This window comes from Hipposideros armiger, unplaced genomic scaffold (genome assembly GCF_001890085.2).
Source record: "Hipposideros armiger isolate ML-2016 unplaced genomic scaffold, ASM189008v1 scaffold_142, whole genome shotgun sequence".
NCBI classification, from domain to species: Eukaryota; Metazoa; Chordata; class Mammalia; order Chiroptera; family Hipposideridae; genus Hipposideros; species Hipposideros armiger.
Genome location: NW_017731492.1, coordinates 47,377 through 69,324, shown reverse-complemented (window position 1 = coordinate 69,324; position 21,948 = coordinate 47,377). Strand labels below are relative to the sequence as shown.

At 33.5% G+C, this 21,948-nt stretch overlaps 1 protein-coding gene across 1 annotated transcript in view; it reads right to left on the bottom strand.

The window, feature by feature from the left end:
- Positions 1–468: 468 nt before the first annotated feature.
- Positions 469–21,948, bottom strand: part of LOC109386945 (probable ATP-dependent RNA helicase DDX60) — a 44,187-nt gene continuing 22,707 nt past the window's right edge. The window contains exons 13-22 of the mRNA XM_019650573.1: positions 21,076–21,228; positions 17,319–17,519; positions 16,486–16,590; positions 16,195–16,339; positions 14,302–14,423; positions 11,522–11,669; positions 8,432–8,574; positions 7,165–7,316; positions 1,255–1,317; positions 469–1,155 (exon numbers count right to left, since the gene is read on the bottom strand). Coding sequence (XP_019506118.1) covers positions 1,050–1,155; positions 1,255–1,317; positions 7,165–7,316; positions 8,432–8,574; positions 11,522–11,669; positions 14,302–14,423; positions 16,195–16,339; positions 16,486–16,590; positions 17,319–17,519; positions 21,076–21,228 — 1,338 coding nt within the window. The 3' untranslated portion in view covers positions 469–1,049. The remainder of the gene's footprint in view (positions 1,156–1,254; positions 1,318–7,164; positions 7,317–8,431; positions 8,575–11,521; positions 11,670–14,301; positions 14,424–16,194; positions 16,340–16,485; positions 16,591–17,318; positions 17,520–21,075; positions 21,229–21,948) is intronic.

Below are 21,948 nucleotides of genomic sequence, written 5' to 3'. Positions count from 1 at the left end.
AAAAATGTTTTCAGACCGGCTGTCTAATAGGAGAATACTATAAGACATTTAGCACACAATAATTGGGTACAACACGAGACATTTCAGACTTCTGAGACCATTTTCAATACTTCATCTTACTGCTGTGGTATATGATACATGTCATTTTAAATTGGGTTTGGTTTCTACCTTTTAAAAAATCACATTTCAAGGCCAAAGAAGTAATTGTTTGAGACATTTGGCATAGCCATTACATAAGCTAAAATTCTCAGGAGAAAAATATTGCTAGAACTCCTGATGAGAATTTAGATAAAAACTTTCCTCACTAGGACATCTTTCTATAAGTTGTCAATAAACTGTGAAGTCTGTACTTTAGCTAGGTAATGCATTTTATCTCTTTCACGCAGCATGAAAATCAAATCAAAAACAAATCTGGACTTAGATAATGAGAGACTTTATTCAAAAAGACTATTGTAATGAGTGGAAAGGCCTGTTGCAATAGGGAAAGGTTGGGGGCGGGGGGCGGGTGGTAATACAGTCAGGGAAACGCTCTCACTGAGATTTTCAGGGGTCTCAAACGTCAGCCAGGAAAGATTTCTAATTTATCGGGATGAGAAAACAAGGCTAAAAAGCATCAGGTGTAAGGGAATGGGGGGAATGTATACTGTGATCTGGGAATGTCTTTGGCTGATATTCCCAGTCACAGTTGATCTCAGATTGGACAGTTGATCAGGGACAGTTGATCTGAGAATGCCCCCAGGCAGTTTTAAGGAGGAGCCTAAGGATTCAAGTTCAGGGCCTGTATGGAGGGGAGAAGCCTGACTACAGTTGGTTATGTTAGCTGCCATTTTGTCCAGATTGGTCAGCAGGGAGAAACGGTGTAATTAATCATTTATGAAACAAAGAATGGAAATTTGGTGTGCTGAAGATTGTCATAGGTATACAAAGGGGCCATATGCAAGTCTAAATCATATAAGAAAGAGTGGTTCTTTGCAATAATCCATTTCCTGAAACACAAAAAGTCATCTTTGTTTTCTAGGAGCACAGTACTCAGGTGAAATTTAACTTTATCAGTCTATTTTTTTCCCAAGTTTCATCCTGAAATCGTCACTTAGTTGTTTAAATGCTAACACAACGTTGTCATCTTCATCATCACATAAATCACCTAGTGAAATCCTGAAAAAGATTAAGGGTTGAAATTATGACCATTGTTATTTGTACTAAATGATGTTTAGCTGGTTATGTGATCTTCAAAAGCAGAAATGTTTACTATACCTGATGGACTGAACAGTAAGTGCGAAACTTCTGATTAAATGAAAAGCATCTCCCATATTTAACCTATAGAAAAAAAAGTAACATTTAAAGGAATAAATCTGTTTTTTTTCCAGTATTATCAATCTACAGTAAAGAAATAATAATTAACCACTGAATTGCTGGCTTTTCCAGAGACAAAATAAAACAGATATGGAAAGACTGCAAAGATGTGTTTGTATACTTTGCATCAGTATTTTTCTATGCTCGTTTTAGCCCTAAATTGACTAAACTAGTAAAGAGGCTAATCATTTGTTTAACAATATGACTTTAGTGCATTTACATAGTAACACATTATTATTACCAAAGTATTTCATATATGTTAAAAACAGTGTCATATATACAGATATCACTAAAAATAGCAGGTAGGCAGCTCCAAGGGCCTATCTCTCCACAGAAACATCAGAAAAAAAAGAAAAGTAAAATCAAGCAAAACTGTCTGAGTCAATTTTATCAGAGCTCAGAATCAATTTTATCAGAAAACAGTCAAAGGTTTAACTCAAATCATGAGAAACGTTAGACAAGGTAGGAAAGCTTTGTGACATTTTTATTTGCCCATTCTCTACCCTCCTTCCAGCTTAGGGTCTTAAAGACAGCATCCTATGTTCCCAGTGTGGCCCTAACCCCTGGTTGCAGAGAGAATAGAGCCAACTAGCCTTATTAATAAAGAATGTGCTGTCTGTCCCTTCTAAGCTGCCTGGGAGCTGGCTGAAGGACTGAGGTGAGGCACTTGCTTGTCTGTGTTTTACCTAGCTCAGAACTCACTAACGGAGGGAAAATGGTAAGGCTTGCAGCTACTTAGGGCGAAAGGTTACAGTTGAATCAATGAATGAAAACCTGTGAGAAAAATCTGGGAGAGAGTACCCACATATATTGGGGAACTTAGAAAGCCATGCTATTGCCTAGGGTAGAACACGTGCTCTGAAAAGACCTGATAGAACCCTAAACTTTCACCTCTGGCTGGTCCCTAGGATTAGTGCAAGAAAGAGATGCAGGATAAGGCATCTCCTATCCTGAGTTATAAATGGACTAAGTGCTGAAAGGAGTTTCACAGCACAGAGTCAGTCTGTAAAGAATGGGAGACATTTTTGCTTCATTTTTTTCTTCCACCTCCCCCCCCNCCCCGCCCCTCTCTTTCTCTTCTTGTGTTCAAAGAAATCTCTGCCAAACCACTGGCTGAACACAAACTAAAGAAATAAGGACTTCAGAGATCACACATGATGAAGAATACAGACTTTATAAAAGCAGTTTAGAAAAGTCACTAAATGAAACAACAGCTATGGTGGACAGTTAGAAACAAAAACAACAAAGCCTAAAAGGGAGAAAATTCCAGAATTACCACATTATAATATTCAAAATGTACAGTTCTCAAAAAAAATTTGAAGCATGAAAAGAAACAAGAAAGTGTGCCTATTGATAAAATTATCAGAAACTATCACTGAGAGAGAAAAAAAATGGTAGAAGACATATAAAAAATAAATACAAAATGGCAAAAGCAAGTCCTTCGTTATCAGTAATATTTTAAATGTAAGTGGATTAAATTATCCAATGAAAAGATAAAGACTGGCTGAGCAGATAAAAAATAAACATGATCCAACTATATACTGTCTGTAAGAGACTTACTTTAGATCTCAAAGCATAAAGGTATTGGAAATGAAAGGATGAAAAAGATATTCCATGTGAATAGTAAATAAGAGAGAGCTGAGATGGCTTATACTAATATCAAGCTTTAAGTCAAAAACTGTTATAAGCGACAAAAAATACGTTATAATTGATAAAAGGGTTAATTCATCTAGAAGATAAAACAATTATAAACATGTGGACCCCAAGCAACAAAGCCCCCAAATATGAGGCAAACATTGACAGAATTAAAGAAAGAAACTGACAGTTCTAAAATAATAATTGACAACTTTAATACCCAACTTTCAATAATAGATAGAACATCCAGAGGAAATATCAATAAGGAAATAAATGACTTAACATGATAAACAGCTAGACCTAACAGACATATTTATTCAATTATACCCAAGAACAATAGAATATATCTTCTTCTCATGTGTGTATCAAACATTTGCCTGAAGAGATCATATGTTAGGCTATAAAACAAGTTTTAATGTATTTAAAAATACTTAAGTCATACAAAGTATCTTTTCAGGCCACAATGAAATGAAGCTACAAATCATTAACAGAAGGAAAATTGAAAAATTTACAAACATACAGAAACTAAACAGCACAGAAACAATGGGTTCAAGATGAAATCACAGGAAAATCAGAAAACACTTCGAAACAAATGACAGTAAAAGTGCAACATACCAAAAGTTATGGCATACAGAGAAAGTAGTGCTCAACAAGAAATTTATACCAGTTAATACCTATATTGAAAATGATAAAAATTCTGAAATCAACAACCTAATTTTATATTTAAGGAACCAGAAAAACAATGATCTAACACTTAAGCTAGAAGAAGAAGGGAAATAAAAAAGATCAGTATAGTGATATATGAAATAGAGAATAGAGAAACAATAAAGAGAATCAATGAAACTAAGGTTGGCTCTCAGAAAAGGTTAACAACATCGACAAATTTCTACCTAGACTGACAAAGCAAAAAAAAAAAAGATGCAAATAAATAATATTAGAAATGAATGTGGGGACATTACTACCTATGCTATAGAAACAAAATGAATTATATAAGAGTACTATGAACAACTAACTCTACACCAAAAAATTAGATAATCTGGATTAAATGGATATTCCTAGAAATATGCAAATTACCAAAACTGACTCAAAAGAAATAGAAAACCTAATAAAACTTATAACAAGAAATTTAATCAGTTATGAAAAACTTCAAAGCAGACTTCAACAGCAAAGAAAAGTCTAGACCAGGTGGCTACACTGATGAATTCTACCAAATATTTAAATAATATCCATCATCCTAATTCAATCTATAAAGCATATATTACTCTCATAATAAAACCAGACTACGACATTACAAGAAAAGAAAACTACAGATCAATATTCCTTATAAATGTAGATGCAAAATTCCTTAACCAAATACTGACTCCAACAGAATGTTCAAAAGATTATGCACTATGACTTATTGGGCTTTATCCCAGGCCTTATCCCAGGACTGCAAAAAACATCAACATCAGAAAGTCAATCAACCTAATACATCAGATTAATAGAATGAAAGAAAAATTCACATGATCACTTCAGTAAATGTACAATAAGCACTTAAAAAAGTCCTTTCATGATAAAAATACCCAGCAAACTAGGAATATAAAGAAATTACCTTAACATGATAAAGGACATTTATGGAAAATCTCACAACTAACATCAAAATGATAAAAAAACAAACAAACAAACAAAAAACTGAAAGCTATTTCCTAAGATCAGGAACAAAACAAGGATGCCTGCTTACACCACCTCTATTCAAGATTTCACAGGAGCAATTGAGTAAGAAGAAGTGAAAAAAAAAGTCCAAATTGGAATAGAAGTAAAACTCTATTTCACAGATGACATAATCCCATATCTAGAAAATCCTGAAGAATCCACAAAATAACTATTAGACCTGATAAATAAATTTTGAAAAGTTATAGACTACAAGACCAACACTCAAAAATCAGTTGTGCTTCTATACACAAGCAAGCTACTTTCTGAAAAGAATATTAAGGAAAAAAATCCAATTTTAGTAGCATCCAAAAAAATGAAATACCCAGGAATAAATTTAACCAAAGAGGTAAAAGATTTGTACACTGAAAACTACATTGTTGAAAAAAATTAAAGAGGACCTAAGAAATAGAAAGACGTTTTATGTTTATGGACTGAAAGACTTAATATTGTTAAAATGACAATATTATCCAAACAGATCTATAGATTCATTGCAATCCCCATCAAAATTTCCACAGCCTTTATTGTATAATTGGGAAATACCATCCTCAAATTTATATGGAAATATAAAGTACCTTGAATAGCTAAAATAATTTTGAATATGAAGAACGAAATTGAAGACACACTTTCTTACTTCAAAAGCTATAATAATCGAAGCAGTATGGTACTGGCATAAGGATAGACATAAAGACTAATGTAATATAACTGAGAGTTCAGAAATAAACCCACATATCTAGGGCAGGGGTCGGCAAACTTTTGAGATGGAAGAGCCAATTTTGTCCCTCACAACAATTTAAAAATTATTCGAGAGCCATAAGACAAGTGAAATCACCATTATGTGAGTAATTACCCTTTAAAAATTTTATAAGTGAAACTATGATAGTTATAGTTTCATTTTCAATTTTACTTTAGAGCCACATGTATGTACCCAAAAAGCCGCATGTGGCTCGTGAGCTGCAGTTTGCCGATCCCTGATCTATGGTCAACTGATTTTTGACCAAGTGCCAAGATCATTCAATAGGGAAATAATTCTAAAACTGGTGCTGGGAAAACTGTATATCCACATGCAAATGAATGAAATTGAACCTTATCTCATTTTATATATCAAAATGTATTCAGAATGAATTAACAACGTAAATATAAGAGCCAAAACTATAACACTCTTAAAAGAAACCTATGGATAAATCTTCATGGCCTTGGATTTGTGAGTGGATTTTTAGATATGATACCAAAAATATAAGCAACAGAAGAAAAAATAGGTTGGTTGTACCTCATCAAAATTAAAAACTTTTGTGTATCAAAGGATATTATAAAGAAAATGAAAAGATAACTTACAGAAACAGAGGAAATATTTGCAAATCATATATTTGGTAAAGGTCTAGTATCCAAAATATATAAAGACTGTCTACAACTCAAGCACAAAAGAAAAAACACACACTCACACACGCAATTAAAAAATGGGTAAAGAATTTGAATAGCATTTGTCCAAAGAATATATACATCTTTTCATAACATGAAAAGATGCTCAACCTCATTAGTAATTAGGGAAATGCAAATTCAAACAACAGTGAGGTATATATCACTTCACACCCACTAGAATGGGATATATATACATATATATGGAAATATTATATATATGGAAATATTCCATTATTAAATGGAAATAACAAGTGTTATGAGGTTATGAAGAAATTAGAAGCCTTGTACATTACTGGTGGCAATGTAAAGTAATTCAGTTGCTGTGAAAAATATTTCAGCAATTTCTCAAAAAATTAAATATAGGGTTACTATATGACCCAGCAATTCTCCTAGGCATATACCCAGAACTGAAAACAGGCACTCAAACAAATAAACGTACATGCATGTTCATAGCAGTACTATTCACAATAACCAAAAGTTGAAACAACCCAAATGTTCATCATCTGCATAAACAAATTGTATATACACATACGATGGAACATTATTCAACTATAAAAAGGAGTGAAGCACTGATAATGCGACAACCTGAAATATTATAGTGAAAGAAGTCAGACATAAAAGTTCACATAATTGTATGATTCCATTTATTTGAAATAGTCAGACTAAGTCAATCCATAGAGATAGAGAGCAGACTGGTAGTTGCCAGAGGTTGGGGGAAGGCAGGAGTGGGAGTTGCTGCTGAATGGACACAGATTTCCCCTTTGGGTTAATGACAATGTTTAGCAACTAGATAGAGGTGGTTGTTGCACAGCATTATGAATGTACCAAATGTCACTGAATGTCACTTTAATATAGTTAATTTGATGTTATGTAAACTTCCCCTCAATAATAATAATAAATTATAAATAGCATTTTAAAAATAGTTCCATGCAAACTGCAGCTTCACGACTCTTCTTAAATTACTGCATCTTAAAAGTATGTTCATAAATCATAATGCCACAGCACAATAAATGTCAATTACACAAACACACATGTCTATAAAGAGAGTTAAAATAGAAAAGGTCTTACCAATTATCCAAAGTAAGTGCTGACAGGGAACCAGTTTTGTAGAAGTTCAATACATAACCATTCAATGGACACTTCCTTCCATTCTTATCACGTTTCTCCAAGCAAAGGATAGGAATATTTTTATCATGCACATCAATTGTTCGTAACATAGCCTGAGGAATGCAGACATTGTAGATTCTGAGCATTTTTCTTTTGATATATGCCTTAATCTACTATAAAATTCGATTACTGTGGTGCATTACATCTAGCTAACTAAAACAATAACCCAATATATTTTAATGAAATATAGTCAAAATGCTTTGTGTATTAAGGTTCTCCAAACTTTAATTTAAATAACCAAAGAAAATTAGTAAAAAGATACACTCAAAATATTAAAATTATTTTTGAAATTACAAAAATGTGATCTCTAATTTATTCAGAGTTTGAAGTTATAACCTTAGTAATATACTACAAATATTTTTCTAAAGTTCATTTTTCCAGAAAATATTTGTGAGTTTACAAACATATGGGTATCAGCTACACATAACAGTAATAGTCCTTGTTGTTTTTTTCCATACACATCTATTTTTTTCTTTCAAGATAAAAGTATCTGATTTTGGTCAATGGTATAATCACAGTCATTGTCATTTATTTTCCATCATTATGCCATGGATAAGCTGTCAGGGGTCCAGGCAGGATGGGCAGTCTTATTACTATGAGTCATGTGGGGCAGTAAACAAAGTAGCTCTTGTGTTAGTTTCAAAAAGTTGATATATATTTATTGAGTTTATATTCTGTACCAAACACCAATTTTAGGTGCGGGATCACACAAATGAAGACAAACAAACACAAACTGCCCTCAAATGGGTTATACTAGGGCTTCTCCGATGTTAATGTGCATTTTGAACTTAGTAGTTCTGAGATAGCTCCCAAGATTCATCATTTCTGGGAGGTGATAGATACTGAGGTTGCTGGTCTTGGTTCACACAGAGGGTGCAAAGGGCTTATGCTATAGTGATTCACATAGTGAGACAATTGATACGGGATGGTTAATTGAGAAAGTCACATTATTTTCCTTATCTAACTCAGTTTTTCTATTTTAAAACAACTCAATTAGTGAAAGAAAAATATGTATATATATTTTACACTTCCATGAAAAGTACTACTATTATACAATAAGAGTAAGATGGCTTAGTTTTACTGGACACTTAGCTAGTATTATAATCATGTAAAAACTATTTTCCTTAAATGAATAACAGGGTAAAAGGAAGTTTCAGAATTTACATACATCATTTACCACATCAATATCAAATAAATCTTGATCAGTTATATTTGACAGGCAAGCAAATGGGGAAACAGCAGTTCTGCTCTCAGTCCCAGGCATCAAATGAGAGACCAGTTCAGAGTCTTCATATTCTTTACCTGAAAAGTCTAATAAGAAATCAATTGGAAAATCAAATAAGAAAATAATTGAAAATGGTTCTCCTATAAAACACAAATTGTTTAAAACACATCATGTGTTGATGCCATTATTACTAGGAAAATTATTGAAATTTGCTTAAAGGAAAGTATTTAAGAAGAAAATTTAAGGCTTATATTGCTGGATCATCACTCGGAAGTCTTCTAACACTAAAATCATTCTGGCATCTACTAGTGGTTCTATTATTCGTAGTTATTAATTAGTCCAACTGGGTATTTCCATGTCTATCCACTCAGAAATTAGATAGACACTATTTACAAAGCAGGAAACTTACTTCAATGGACACTAGTAGATCTGAAGATCCCAAGTGAAAACCTAGCACGATACAACTGTCCTTTAAAATGAATTTTATTATCAATTAATTCCTTGCAAGATGCTATGGAGATACAAAAGCTGCAAACTTTCTCATAATAAAGTTAAAATTGACATTATTGCCCACTTACTTATGCTAACCCTGATATTCATATTTCAACAGATGGGAAAAAATTCCTGTTACACACCAGGAGGCAAAATTAATAGAGGGACATTTCTAGGTCTTGTGGAGCTCTCTCATGTCACCTTAGGTCTGAGTAGTGAATTTGGGAAGATGCCATGTGCATCTCAAATGATCTATCGGGCCTATCTATCTATCTATCTATCTATCTATCTATCTATCTATCATCTTCCCACCTCCTTTCCTCCATTTCCTCCTTCCTTTCTCCTCTGACTTCTTTCTCCGACAATAACTCTCATTTCTGTGTCTTCTTGTTTCTATCGGAATGACTCACTGCCTTTCTTCTGTTGCTCTCTCTCTGCCTTGCTTCGTCTGTCATGTTTGTTCATTTTTACTCTCCATTTTCTCTGTGTTGTCCTCTCTCTTTTTTCTGTCTCACTCTCTTAGTTTGTCTCTCTTTGTTAATCTCTCTCTTTCTACATGTCTGTCTCTCTTCCGTCTTTCTGTCCATGTATTTGCCTCTATTTCTGTCTATTGCTAATTCTGTCCATCTCTCTCTGTGTGTGCGTTTCTTACTGTGCTTGTGTCTTATCTCTTTGTTTTACTCCCTCTACTTCTCTCTCCCTGATTGTCTGTCTCTATGTCTCCTATCTATCTATCTGCCTCTGTCTTTCTGTCCTTTTCTGTGTATTTGTCTTTCAATCTCTGATTCCTAAGAAGATACACTGCAGTATTTTCTCTGTTATGTGTGGTAACTCAGAGGCTAGAATCTATAAGAAAGGGGCATTACTGTTTCATTAGGCAGACAGGGAGGTGAAGCTTCACTCAGGGCTATGCTTTCTGAAACACCTTTCACTGAAAGTGGAAACCATGTTTTCTAATTCAGCTTCATCCATATTACTCCCATATTAATTGTTCACTTGATCCCAAGTTTAGGAGATAACTACAAGGATTTAATGCCTGACCTGTAAGCACCCAAAATTAAATGTATGACTTAGGGTTATTAATAAGTAACCCTGCAATTTTTAACAATTACAACCTTGTGGTATAACATAAAACTTTGTGTTTTAACACAACCCAAGTTTGTAATATTACAGTTCTGGAAATCAGAAATCTGAAATGGGTCTCACTAGGCTAAAACCAAGGTGTACCCAGAGCTGTGTTTGTTATTCTGGAAGGCTGTAGGAGAGAATCTATTCCTTGCCTTTTCCAACCTCTGGAGGCTGCTGCACAGTCTTTGGCAGGTGGCCGCCTTCCATCTTCAAAGCCAGCGATGATTGGTCAAATCTTTCCCATATCACATCTAACACTGATTCTTCTGCCTCCCCTTTTCACTTATAAGGGTCCTTATGATTACCTTAGGTCCATACAGATAATCCAGGATAATCTACCCATTTCAAGGTTCGATGATTCAAAAATTTAATTCAATCTGCAATCTTAGTTCCCCCCTTTGCTATATACCACTACATACTCACAGGTTCCCAAGATTAGGACCCAGACATCTTTGGTTGGGAATTTTAAGTCTGTCTACCACAGAAATCATATCCGAGAAAAATAGAGAAGAAAGATAATTGCATTCACCACTCCAAGTCCCCAGTGTAGAAAATTGCCTGGGAACATTTAGGTTCTTTTCTATAAAAGTGACTCATTATTAACTAATTTCTCCTTTTATGGTAAAGTAAGCTCACCATTTTCTCTTTGTCCTTCATAAGCCTTCAGCATTCCAATATAATAATCCATCCAGAAATATGAATCAACCAAATCAGCCCTTACTGCTCCATTTTTTTCCTTGCTTCCTCTGCAAGTGGGAGACATAGAATTCTGCCACCTTCCTTTTTTCCTCTTAGCTCTCTCTCCTTCTGTCTTTTCATGTTGGGGCTCTGAGTGTTTTCTCTACTTCTAACCCCTTTACTTCTTCTAGCACACATTACTGAATAGTCCTTATATTTGTATTTTCCTTTTTTACTTATTCTGTCCTTTCCTCAAAGGCACAGGCAAAGCCTTAACTTCTTTAATGTCCCCCATAGTACTCAAAGAAGTACAACATACTGATGACCACTAATAAATATGCCAATATTCATTTTCTTATATTTCTAATGTTATTCAGATTTGAAAGTTTAACTAGTTAAGAGCATCAATATCTACTAAAAGACAAATAGCACCAATAGGAAAGGGGATATTTTCAAATAAATTTAGACCATTGCATGGTGTGTGAATTTATAATAACACCAGAAAATATAGAAATATTTTAAACATTTAGTGTCAAATCAAATCTATGGTGGTTTAGCTAATTCCAAATAATATGTTTTCAGTATATAATTTCCACAGCATAGATCTGAAGGATTATGCTAGATTCTGAATTTACTTATTGCAATAGTTTTATCCTTAGTTTGTAAAATTTAGTTTTATCTCAAAATATTTGTTTATTTTCTTTTATTGACATCACATTCTGTTCACAATCTTACCAATTTCTGAGAGAGGTAGTTGATATTCTTTTTTCATGTCAGCCAACTTAGAAATTGTTAGGAGGAAGGAACCAAAATTCTTTTGAACTCTGTTATTGTGTTCCTTTACCACTTCAGCAAATTCCTTGGGAAGATCATCTAGAATTACCTAGGAACAATGAGACAAATGAATGTAACTATTGAAAAAGAAAAAAAGAAAGAAAGAAAGAAAGAAAGAAAGAAAGAAAGAAAGAAAGAAAGAAAGAAAGAAAGAAAGAAAGAAAGAAAGAAACAAGAGAATTATCAAAGTCTGTGAGACACAGGGTAATAATATTTTTTAAAGTCTGGTTGCAAATGTATTTATAAGTATAAATTATATTACTTATAAAAATATAAATATAAAAACTAAAATCACTTTTGATCCTACCACCCAGGAATATAGGTTATAAAGATTTTGGTATATAATATTTCCTTCCAGTCTTTTATATACAATTTTTTTTGTAGTGTTCAGGCGTTTTTGTTTTTTCTTTTTAGTCTAATTTTTATATTCAATGTTATATCTAAAGTATTTTCCTATGTCATAGAAAAGATGAATTTTGGTGGCTGCATAATATTGCCACATACAGCTTTGCTAAAATTCACCTAACCCATTCCCTTTTTGTTGGATTTATAGGTGGTATCTAGTTTTCAATTATAAATAATTATGATATGTTATGATTTGAATTGTGTCCCTCAAAAAACCATACGTTGAAGTCCTAAGCTCCAGTACTTCATCATGTAACCTTATTAGGAAATAGGCTCATTGCAGATGTAATTAGTTAAGATGAAGTCATATTAGAGTAGGATAGGCCCCTGATCCAATATGACAGGGGGAAATTTGGACTCGGAAACATTCACACAGGGAGAATGACTATGAACATAAAGGTACAAATTGGGGTGATGCGTCTACTAGCCAAGAAATGCCAAAGATTGCCAGGAAACCACCAGAAGCTAGGAGAGAGGCATGGAACAGATATCCTCTCCAGTCTTTAGAGGGAACCAACCTTATCTGGACTTGTGGCCTCCAAAACTATGAGACAGCAAATTTTAGTTAATATTTAAGCCACCCAGTTTGTGGTACTTGGTTATAACAGCCGAAAGGAAACTAATAAAATATTTTTACATCATTTTTATTTGTATTTTTGATTATATCATTCATATAAATTCCAAAAAGTAAAAACATCACATTAAAAAACATTTTTAAAGGGCCAGCCGAGTGGCTCAGTTGGTTAAGAGCTCGCTCAAGAGTGCGAGCTCTGGGCCGGCCGAGTGGCGCGATGGTTAAGAACTCGCTTGGGATGCCAGAGGGCCCCGGTTCGGATCCCACATGTGAGGGCCAGTGACACTGCCCTCCACAGCTAAGATGCTGAACAACAGCTCAACCTGGAGCTGGGCTGCCATGAGTCGCCGGCGACGGCGTGGGCTGCAGTCCCTGTGGCAGTGGATTGCAATGGGCTACCGTGTGTGGCCAGCAGCCAGCGTGAGCGGCCGTCCAGATGCCGGCGACTGATCTGCCTCGCCAGAGAAGAGCGCAATGATGGTGCCAACTTGGGCCAGTGAAGCAAGGTCCTCCACAACTAGATTGAAGAACAAAACGACAGCAACTTGCCTGTTCCCAATTCCCCAGCACTGTTCCCATCCCCCCAATTCCCCAATAAAAATCTTTAAAAAAAAAAAAAAAAAAAGAGTGCGAGCTCTGACCAACAGCAGTTTGAGTCCCCGCCCGAGCTGAGCTGCTGCTAATCTGCCAACAGGTGGCAGGATGGCTCAGCTAAAATATATATATATATATATAATTTTAAAGAATATAACTATTTACAGTCCTGTCAACATAACTGCTAATTGCAATCTTTGCCATATTAACAAGTAAACTATGTTATTGTTAATTTCCATTTTTTACTATTGGTAAGATTATTTTACATTTTATTTTCTTTATATAAGAAAACTATACATTTCATTAGGTCTATTTTGCATTTGAAGACTTAGTAAACTGTCATAAATTGTAATCACTTTTCTGTTGATTATTTGGCTTTTCAGTAGCCAGTCATTCCATCTGTAAATAACAATAATTGTTAAAATAAGAGCTAACACTTATTGAGTGCTTCCTGTGTGCTAAGCACTATTTTATGAACTTTGCACATATTAATTACTTTAATCCTCACAGCAATCCTTTGAAGTAGGTACTATTATGATTCCCAATTTACAGATAGGTAACAGGCCTGGATAAAGAAATTTGCTCAAGGCTACTTATGTGGTAGGTGGTAGAGCTGGGAAGGAGTCCAGGAATCTGGCTTTAAATTACTCTACTGTGCTTCATGTTCACTATGTTTAACTTTCCCATAGTTAGATCATATTTTTATTTCTTGCCTTTTGGCAATGAGTAGAATTCCCAGAACAATATTCTTAAATCACTGTTAAACTGAACATTCATGTCTTCTTGTTTCAAATATAAATGTTACTGTGGCAATTATTTTACCATTGAATGTGGTATTTGAGATCATCTTCAATCTAATAAAAAATCCTGTGTTACTCTCTTATGAAAACTCTCTATCAGGAATAAAGTTTTCATTTTTAAATAAGACCCAATCTTTTCCTCAGCTGAGAAGTCATTGAATATACCAAGAACTGATTGCAGAAGGATAAAGAAAGAACTCTAGTGAGTGACATCAAAACTTTGTTATTGGAAAAATACAATTGCATTGGATGTTATAATAGAAAGATTTTACAAAAAATTACAAGGTTTGGTACGTATTTTTTCTTACCACTGAATGAGGAAATCTCTTTTTCAATTTTTTCACACAGGGAGAAAGATGGTGTCTCCCAAAAAGATTTGCTAACACCATCACTAAAGTTTCCATCACATCATTAGAAAATCTCTTCGGGCCTATTTAAAAGAAAGAGTTTAATTTTTCAAAACTTTAGAGAATAAATTTCATCATTTTAGAAATGTACTGAGCCAGTTCTTAATACCTAAGCTTAAAATTTCAAGGTAAGACACATTTGAAAAAGTCATTTCCCACATGTTTGAAGAATTTTTAAAAATAAATTACAATATTACTTTATAAATATGCAGACTAATTGCTTCCTACTGACACAGATTGTTGGTAATGCCCTTCAGTTCTGAAATCACCTTGGATTCCATCGTGGGCTTCAAACCTTCCCTTTGTTGCTTCTGTTCCACTCAGTTTTTCCACCTCTCCTCAAAAGAAGGACTTACACTGCTTTTCAAATTGCTTATCCGCCATTCAAGGCAAAAGGTCAACCCACACCCACTCTCTCTTTGGCACACATTACAGTCCGAAAAGAGCTCACTACTAATACTGCTATTGACATGTCTGCTCCTGATATTTCTCTCCCTGGAATATTTATTTCCCACATTTCCATATGCCCAAATTCTTATAGTATTTTAGGGACTGAGTCTGGAGGGAAAACCTGTGACTGAATGCCAATTTTTAATCGGCCATAGTATTTAGCAGAGCTCCATGTCCACACTGATAGCCACTTCATCGCTAACTAATAAGTGAATAAGTAAATGACATCTATTCATGTGATAACTTGGGAGCTGCAATAGTGTGAAGTGACAACTGCATCATACTATCGGAGGAATGTAGAGCCTTATGAGTAAAGCTTCCAGATTTCACATAAACAAAATCCCTCAACTTGATGGGCTTATACTGATACCATTATGGCACATTATTTTCAGGTGTTTTTTACTCCTGTAATGTTGTGATACATTACTCAAAGTATTTATACAATAAGTAAAATTCAGTGATTACTTTCTATGACCCTTTCATGGAAAAGTATAGATTAATATGGATTGAAGGATTTATGATTTGCTGTATTAGTAGTTCTATGGTATATTATACAATATCATTTGCATTATTTTTTATGTCGTTTAAACCAAAGTTGGTAATTTACTGAAAATAAAATGAACACTGGAATGTTAACTTTATATTTCAGTTCCTAGCTGTCTTTATTTGAGTTTGGATCATGTCACATTGTTTCTCTCTCTAGCAAATTAAATGACATTATGCAAAAGTTACAGAAAAAAGAAAAAAAACCAATTTATTATTTAAAAAAGGAAATCATTACAGATGACATTGTGATGCCATTATATTCCTCTAGTTTATATTTGATTTTGAACTATCAGCTTCTTATTTTACTATGATACACCTAATATTAGGAGCAAAGTATAGGGATAACACAAAGAAGCCTATTTTTCATTTCAATGACCATACATAAAAAGGACAAATTAGTGATTTTACATATATTATTGCAATTTATTTCCATTTATATATATTAAAAATGCCTTGTGATTTCTGAAGAATTATATTTATTATTCTAATGGTTTATTTGTTTTAAATTTAAAGTACATTAAATGGTCATTTTGAATATTTACATTACATTACAAATACACCACGCATATATTAATATTTTTATCAACATATTCATTGATATAAAGTAAGAAACGTGTTCAAAATGCATTAAGAGAAAAAGCAGCTGGAAAATGTCACACCATCCAAAGTGAATGCAGTTATGGGGAATGTATGAATATATGTAAATACATGTGTGGTCTGTGTGTGTGTGTTTTTTTAAGTATGTGTTTGTGCACACAATTTAATGAATAAATATTTGGAAAAGCAATATTTGCTTACCTTTTACGTTCATTGGAATACACAACTTGTGAAATAAACATTTCTCCAACAAGCTTACAAAAACAAAGTTTGCAGGTTCATGGTAGTGCAAATGGGACACTAGTCCAGAATATCCGATGGGAACACATTCTTGATTCAGGTAACCCTAAAAATCAATTTAACATGTGAACCTCAGCCTCTAGATCTCAGAAATAGCAAGCAAGCAAGTTATTAATAAAGGAGATTTTAGTACAGTGAATCCAAATGTGTGTACTAACACCTTAATTTAGTGAAAATGCGTTTAAATCTTACCTCGGTGACCAAGAATTGCAAAGAATATATAAAGTAAAACTTCAACATGCACTGGATATTGGGTTTCTTGAAGGACATCAATGAATGCTGGAGAACGGATAATGCCTATAAGTACACATATCAAAATATCAAGTTAGATATTAAGCACATTTTGTAGTGTTTCTTCCAAATGTAATATCCAAATAACAACTAAACATTTCTATTTCAGAACTGGGAGCTATATATATGTACATATTACATATAATGTATGATATATTTTTACATTTTTAAATTAGGCATTGAATATTAGTTTATTATATTAATATCATTATTATATTTATTATGATTAGGTATTCCAAAATGTTTTACTATTACATGTGTGTAATAGAAAATGGTAAGAAAAACTTAGAGGGAGAGATAAATAATTACAACTTTACTCATGGCAGGTAAGAAGTAAAATAAGGTACACAAATGTAAAACCAATAATTATGAATGTTTCGGTATCTTTTACATTTCTCAACCATTAGTTATTTCCTTGAAATTTGATTTTGAAAATGTTTTTGACCAGATATAATTATATAAAAAAAGAAAAGTTTCTTTTTGAACACATACAGAGCCCAGGAATTGCTATAACAGGAAAATCATGGGCTTCATTTTCCATATGTTTGAAAGCATAAAGGTTAAAAGCATGTTTTTGCGTTGAATAAAGGTACTATAAAGTAGAATCAAATGGTACAGTGAGTTTATTTACAGCACACTGGTATTGTATTCCTTTCAGTTTATGTCATTTACATAACATTATAAAATTGAGCTTAAATTTACTAAAGCAATTTAAATCATATGAAACAGTGTACCTTTGCTTTGGCATCCTCTTTGTCATCTGCTCTGGCAACTAACAGCATAAGTCTGAGAACCAAGGTTATGCTTAGAGGAAACTGACCCTTCAGTTTCGGCACATTTGACTTTAAGAGTCTTTCTATCTTAGGTAACGGGATACCATAGAAGAACACATTTCCTATAAGATCTTCTCCACGTCTTCCTGCACGACCAGACATCTAAAGAGACAATCATATAACACTTTTAAATAATGTCGAATCTTGTCTCTGTAAATAGTTAATGTTTAACTTGCCTATACTATGTGGAACATTAAATTTTCAAAAATCTTGAAGTAGTTCTTTGTTGCTTTGTATATTAATTTTAGTAAAGTTTAAAATATTATTTTATTTTACAAATATATTACTGAAATGTGTTTGCTTTTTTTTAGCAAAACCTGTTTTAAGATAATGACTTTTAAAGGAGAAGCAATTTCTGTTTTATTTACCCATGTATTTCCAGAAACTAGTCTGAACTGAGAATATTGTACAAGTCTGGCACCTTGGGTGCTCAGAAGATATGGTTACTTCATATTATTTTTTGCTTAAGTTCAATAATATTTACCAAATCAGGAGTATTCTCAAGAAAACTAATTTATTTAGCCAGTCAATAAGTGCTCAAACTGTCTTCAAATATAATCATGTTTATACAATGTCATATACCTGGCACCATTTAAAAATATTTTGCTAGTTCCCATATGTTTTAGCATAAACCTAGTTTATCTTGGCTTACTGAATAGATGTTCCCATCCCTATGCATACAAATGTAACACAAGGCAGGTAGTATAAACACCTGTCAGAAGTTCAAGGCATCCAAGAAAACAGAATCTTCTGTAAAAACAACAGATTTACATGGCATATTAATTCCCAAAGCAAGGGAAGAGGTAGCTGTTATCACCTATGGATGGAAGATAAAACAAACTTTTGTTTAGTTTAACATAGAATACATAAATATATACATAGTCTCTAAATTTTTACTAGATTAGACCTCCTGAAATCATTTTTCTTGAATAAAGCTCCAATGGGAAGCCAATGTTATCCAAAATACAAACTCTACTACATTTTCTTTTGGGATAATGTCTCATAAACATTTGCATTCTCTTTAAGGTTTTCCTTAATATTACAATTAGCTAGCATTTTCAGGTTGCAAAATGATGTGAAGTCATAGCAATTCAGTAAGATTTTAATTTTTTTGTATAAATAAAGCAATAGGTTGAAAAAGGAGTATTACTTTACATTAAAATATTACTAAGAAAACAGTAAGGGATAAACTCAGAGGAAGAGCAGGAACCAGGTGACATCAAGCATTAAAAAACATTTCTCTAAGGAGTTTAGATTTTAAGAGAAAGGGGAGTAACATGATATAATTAATATTTATAAAATTGATTTGGTTGGTCTGTGAATCTATTTTCTCAGAGTGTTTTTAATGTGCTTTACCATTAATACTGTTTGCTTATACAATATAGTAAATACTACAACATATAAAGTAAAACTGGCAGAACTGAAAAGAGAAATGGAAACATTTGGGGCGGCCAGTTAGCTCGCTTGGTTAGAGCGTGGGCTCATAAAACCAAAGTTGCCTGTTTGATCCCCACATGGGCCACTGAGCTGTGCCCTCCACAACTAGATTGAAGCAATGGCTTGACTTGGTGCTGATGGGTCCTAGAAAAATAACACTGTTCCCCAATAAAAAAAAATTAAAAATTTAAAAAAGATTTGTTTGAGAATTATAAGTTAAAAAAAAGAAATGGAAAAATTTATATTAAAAGGAAGAGATATTAACATTTTCTATTCTCAATAATTCTACTCTCAACAATTGATAAAAGATAAAAAATTTACCAATAATAGATTTAAATTAAGAAGCCTCACAGAACACTGAAACCAGGATATACAGAACACATATTTTAATGCATGTATAGAACATAGTTCTAAATAAACTCTATGTTTTAGAACCGTTTCAGATTTATATAAATTTGTGATGATAGTACAGAGTTCCTATACTTTGCATTCAAGTTCCCCTATTCTTAACATCTTAAATTTGTACTGTACATTGTTACAATTAGTGAAAAAGTATCCATACATTATTAACCAAAGTTCACACTTTTTTCAGATACCCTTAGTGTTTACCGAATGTCTTTTTTCTGGATCTACCCAGGGTATCACATTACATTCAGATAGACATGTCTCTTTTGGCTCTTCTTGGTTGTAATAGTTTTTCAGGCTTGTCTGAAAGAAGTCAGGGCTCTTTAAAGACAATGACTCACTCTAAGACTGAGGCAAGAAATATACAAGATGAGGGAGCATCCTACTTTGCCATCAAGTACGGAAGTGCTCAAAAACAACAACATTCACAACAATGGAATCATGATAAAGGGATTCAGGAAGCAAGTGAAAGAGCTCCCAACGGTCATAACTGGGACAATCTGAGCAAGAAAATAGGTAAAGTAGCACCAAATTGTAATTCAAAGCATAAGATAAATATCCATGCATCCATACTGATATAAACATATGTTGGATACATAAATAAATGAGGAAAAAGAGACACAGTTCTTGTACAGGATTCTAAATAATTTATGTAGATACTCCAACTAGAAAGAGGTGAAGTGTAATTGAACAACCTACTCCTTAAGTTTGGGCTGTGCATAGTGACTTCCTTCCAAGGAGGACAGTATGGAAAGTGGGAATAAAAGGTAAGGGTATAGTGGAGAAGCCTAACAAATACAACCCCATCCAAGTGGTCAAGACTAACATCAATAGTGATAAGCATGTCCATAGTCTATAACCCTGATATGATCTGATGAGAATAACATGTTACTCCTGTGGTGCTCCTTCAAGAAACACATAGTTCCCATCTAATCATGAGAAAACATCGTAAAAATCTCAACTGAGTCATATTCTACAAAATATAATAGCTGATCAACTATCCTCACAACCATTAAGACCTTCAAAAACAAGGCAAATCTGAGAAACGGTCACAGCCAGAGATCTGACAAATAAATGTAATATTGTATCCTGGATGGGATCATGGACCAGAAAAATGATATTAGGGGAATAGCTGAGGAAATATGAATAAAGAATGGACTTTAGTTAATAAAAATTTTCTCAACATTGGTTTGTTAATTATAACAAAGTTACCATACTAATTTAAGATGCTAATAATATTGGAAATTGAGCTCATAGTATATAAGGTACTTTCTATACTATATTCAGAACTCCAGTTTTTAACCACAATACTTAAAATTTGTCAAGGTGAAGTAAACAAATAAAGTCATTCTGGAAAGAAATGTAGCAATATATTTCTAGAGCCTGAAAATCACTTTTGGTCTTTGAAACAGTTATTTCACTTTGCAGTCAATTGGTCCCATCGACAATCAGAAATGATGGTATATGTTTATAAACAAAAAATTTCAACAGTAGCAGAATGTTTAAATAAATTATATAAGTGTATATTATGATGCACTCATAATGCTAATTAATAATTGGCTTAAATATAAACTATTAGGCAAAGTAGACAGGATCCCAAGTTGCATATACATTATATATTAACTATGTAAAACTATTTAAAAGAACAGATTATATTGTGCTAAAATGTTAGCAGAACATCCCGCCAAGTGGAGGGATTATGGGACACAGATAGAGTGATTTCCCTACACGCTGACAGGGTACATTTCTTCTTCCTCCTCAGTCCAAAGGAATGAAGGTGCTGCTTTTAGAAAAATTACCCTTGAAGTTCACCAACCTTGATGTGCTTCAGTCTGAAAAGCATCTCTACAACTTGTCTGTGTTTATATTCCATTGAACCGTGATGATATCCAATGCCCCGCCTTAACAGACCATGCAGTCTGTAGCTTTGCCTCGTTCCTCTCAGTCTGTGTAAGATCTTTGTTAAAGTCTGAAATACCCAAAGAGTTCACAATATCATATTAAAGCATTTATCCTTCAACTTAACAATGTTATGTGTTAAAAGATTGTTTAGAAATCAATGCACAGTTGGACACACTTCTGAAGAGTAGTTGTGTTTTAGGACAGCATCCAGTTTATTTAAACTACACTATATGGTATTTAAGTAGAATAGTTTCATAGTTCCTGACATTTGAAGCCTGATTTTTGATACAGACAAATGCAACCCAACCTTATATGTGGTGATTCTTTCTTCATCCATTTCCTCATCAGGAATATGCACCCATTTTCTTCCCTATACCCACAGAGTGGTTGAGGCTTAACCTTTCTACCAGAGTGTTTAATCACTGGCTGTAGCTCTAATGGACTGAACTAAGGGCTTCACATCAGCCTGGGGTAATAAGGAAACACTAAAGAGAAAGGACAAGAGATAGGTGAGGGACCAGAGTGCCCTAAGTCTGATACCAAAACCCTTCTCTACTGAAACTCTCAACTTAGTCTGATTTTCTACCATCTCTGTTTTGTTCTATTTTTGCTGTTGATTCAAATCCAACTTATTTTTTTTCATCACCACCATGATTTTCATCATGTCTGACCAGCTGATATGTTGTTTGTTTTCTCTCTCACTATCTTTCACTGTATCTTCCTGTCTATCTTTTCTGTGTGTTATCTTTGTGTCTCTCACTTCCTGTTTCCTCTGCTCTTTTTCCAC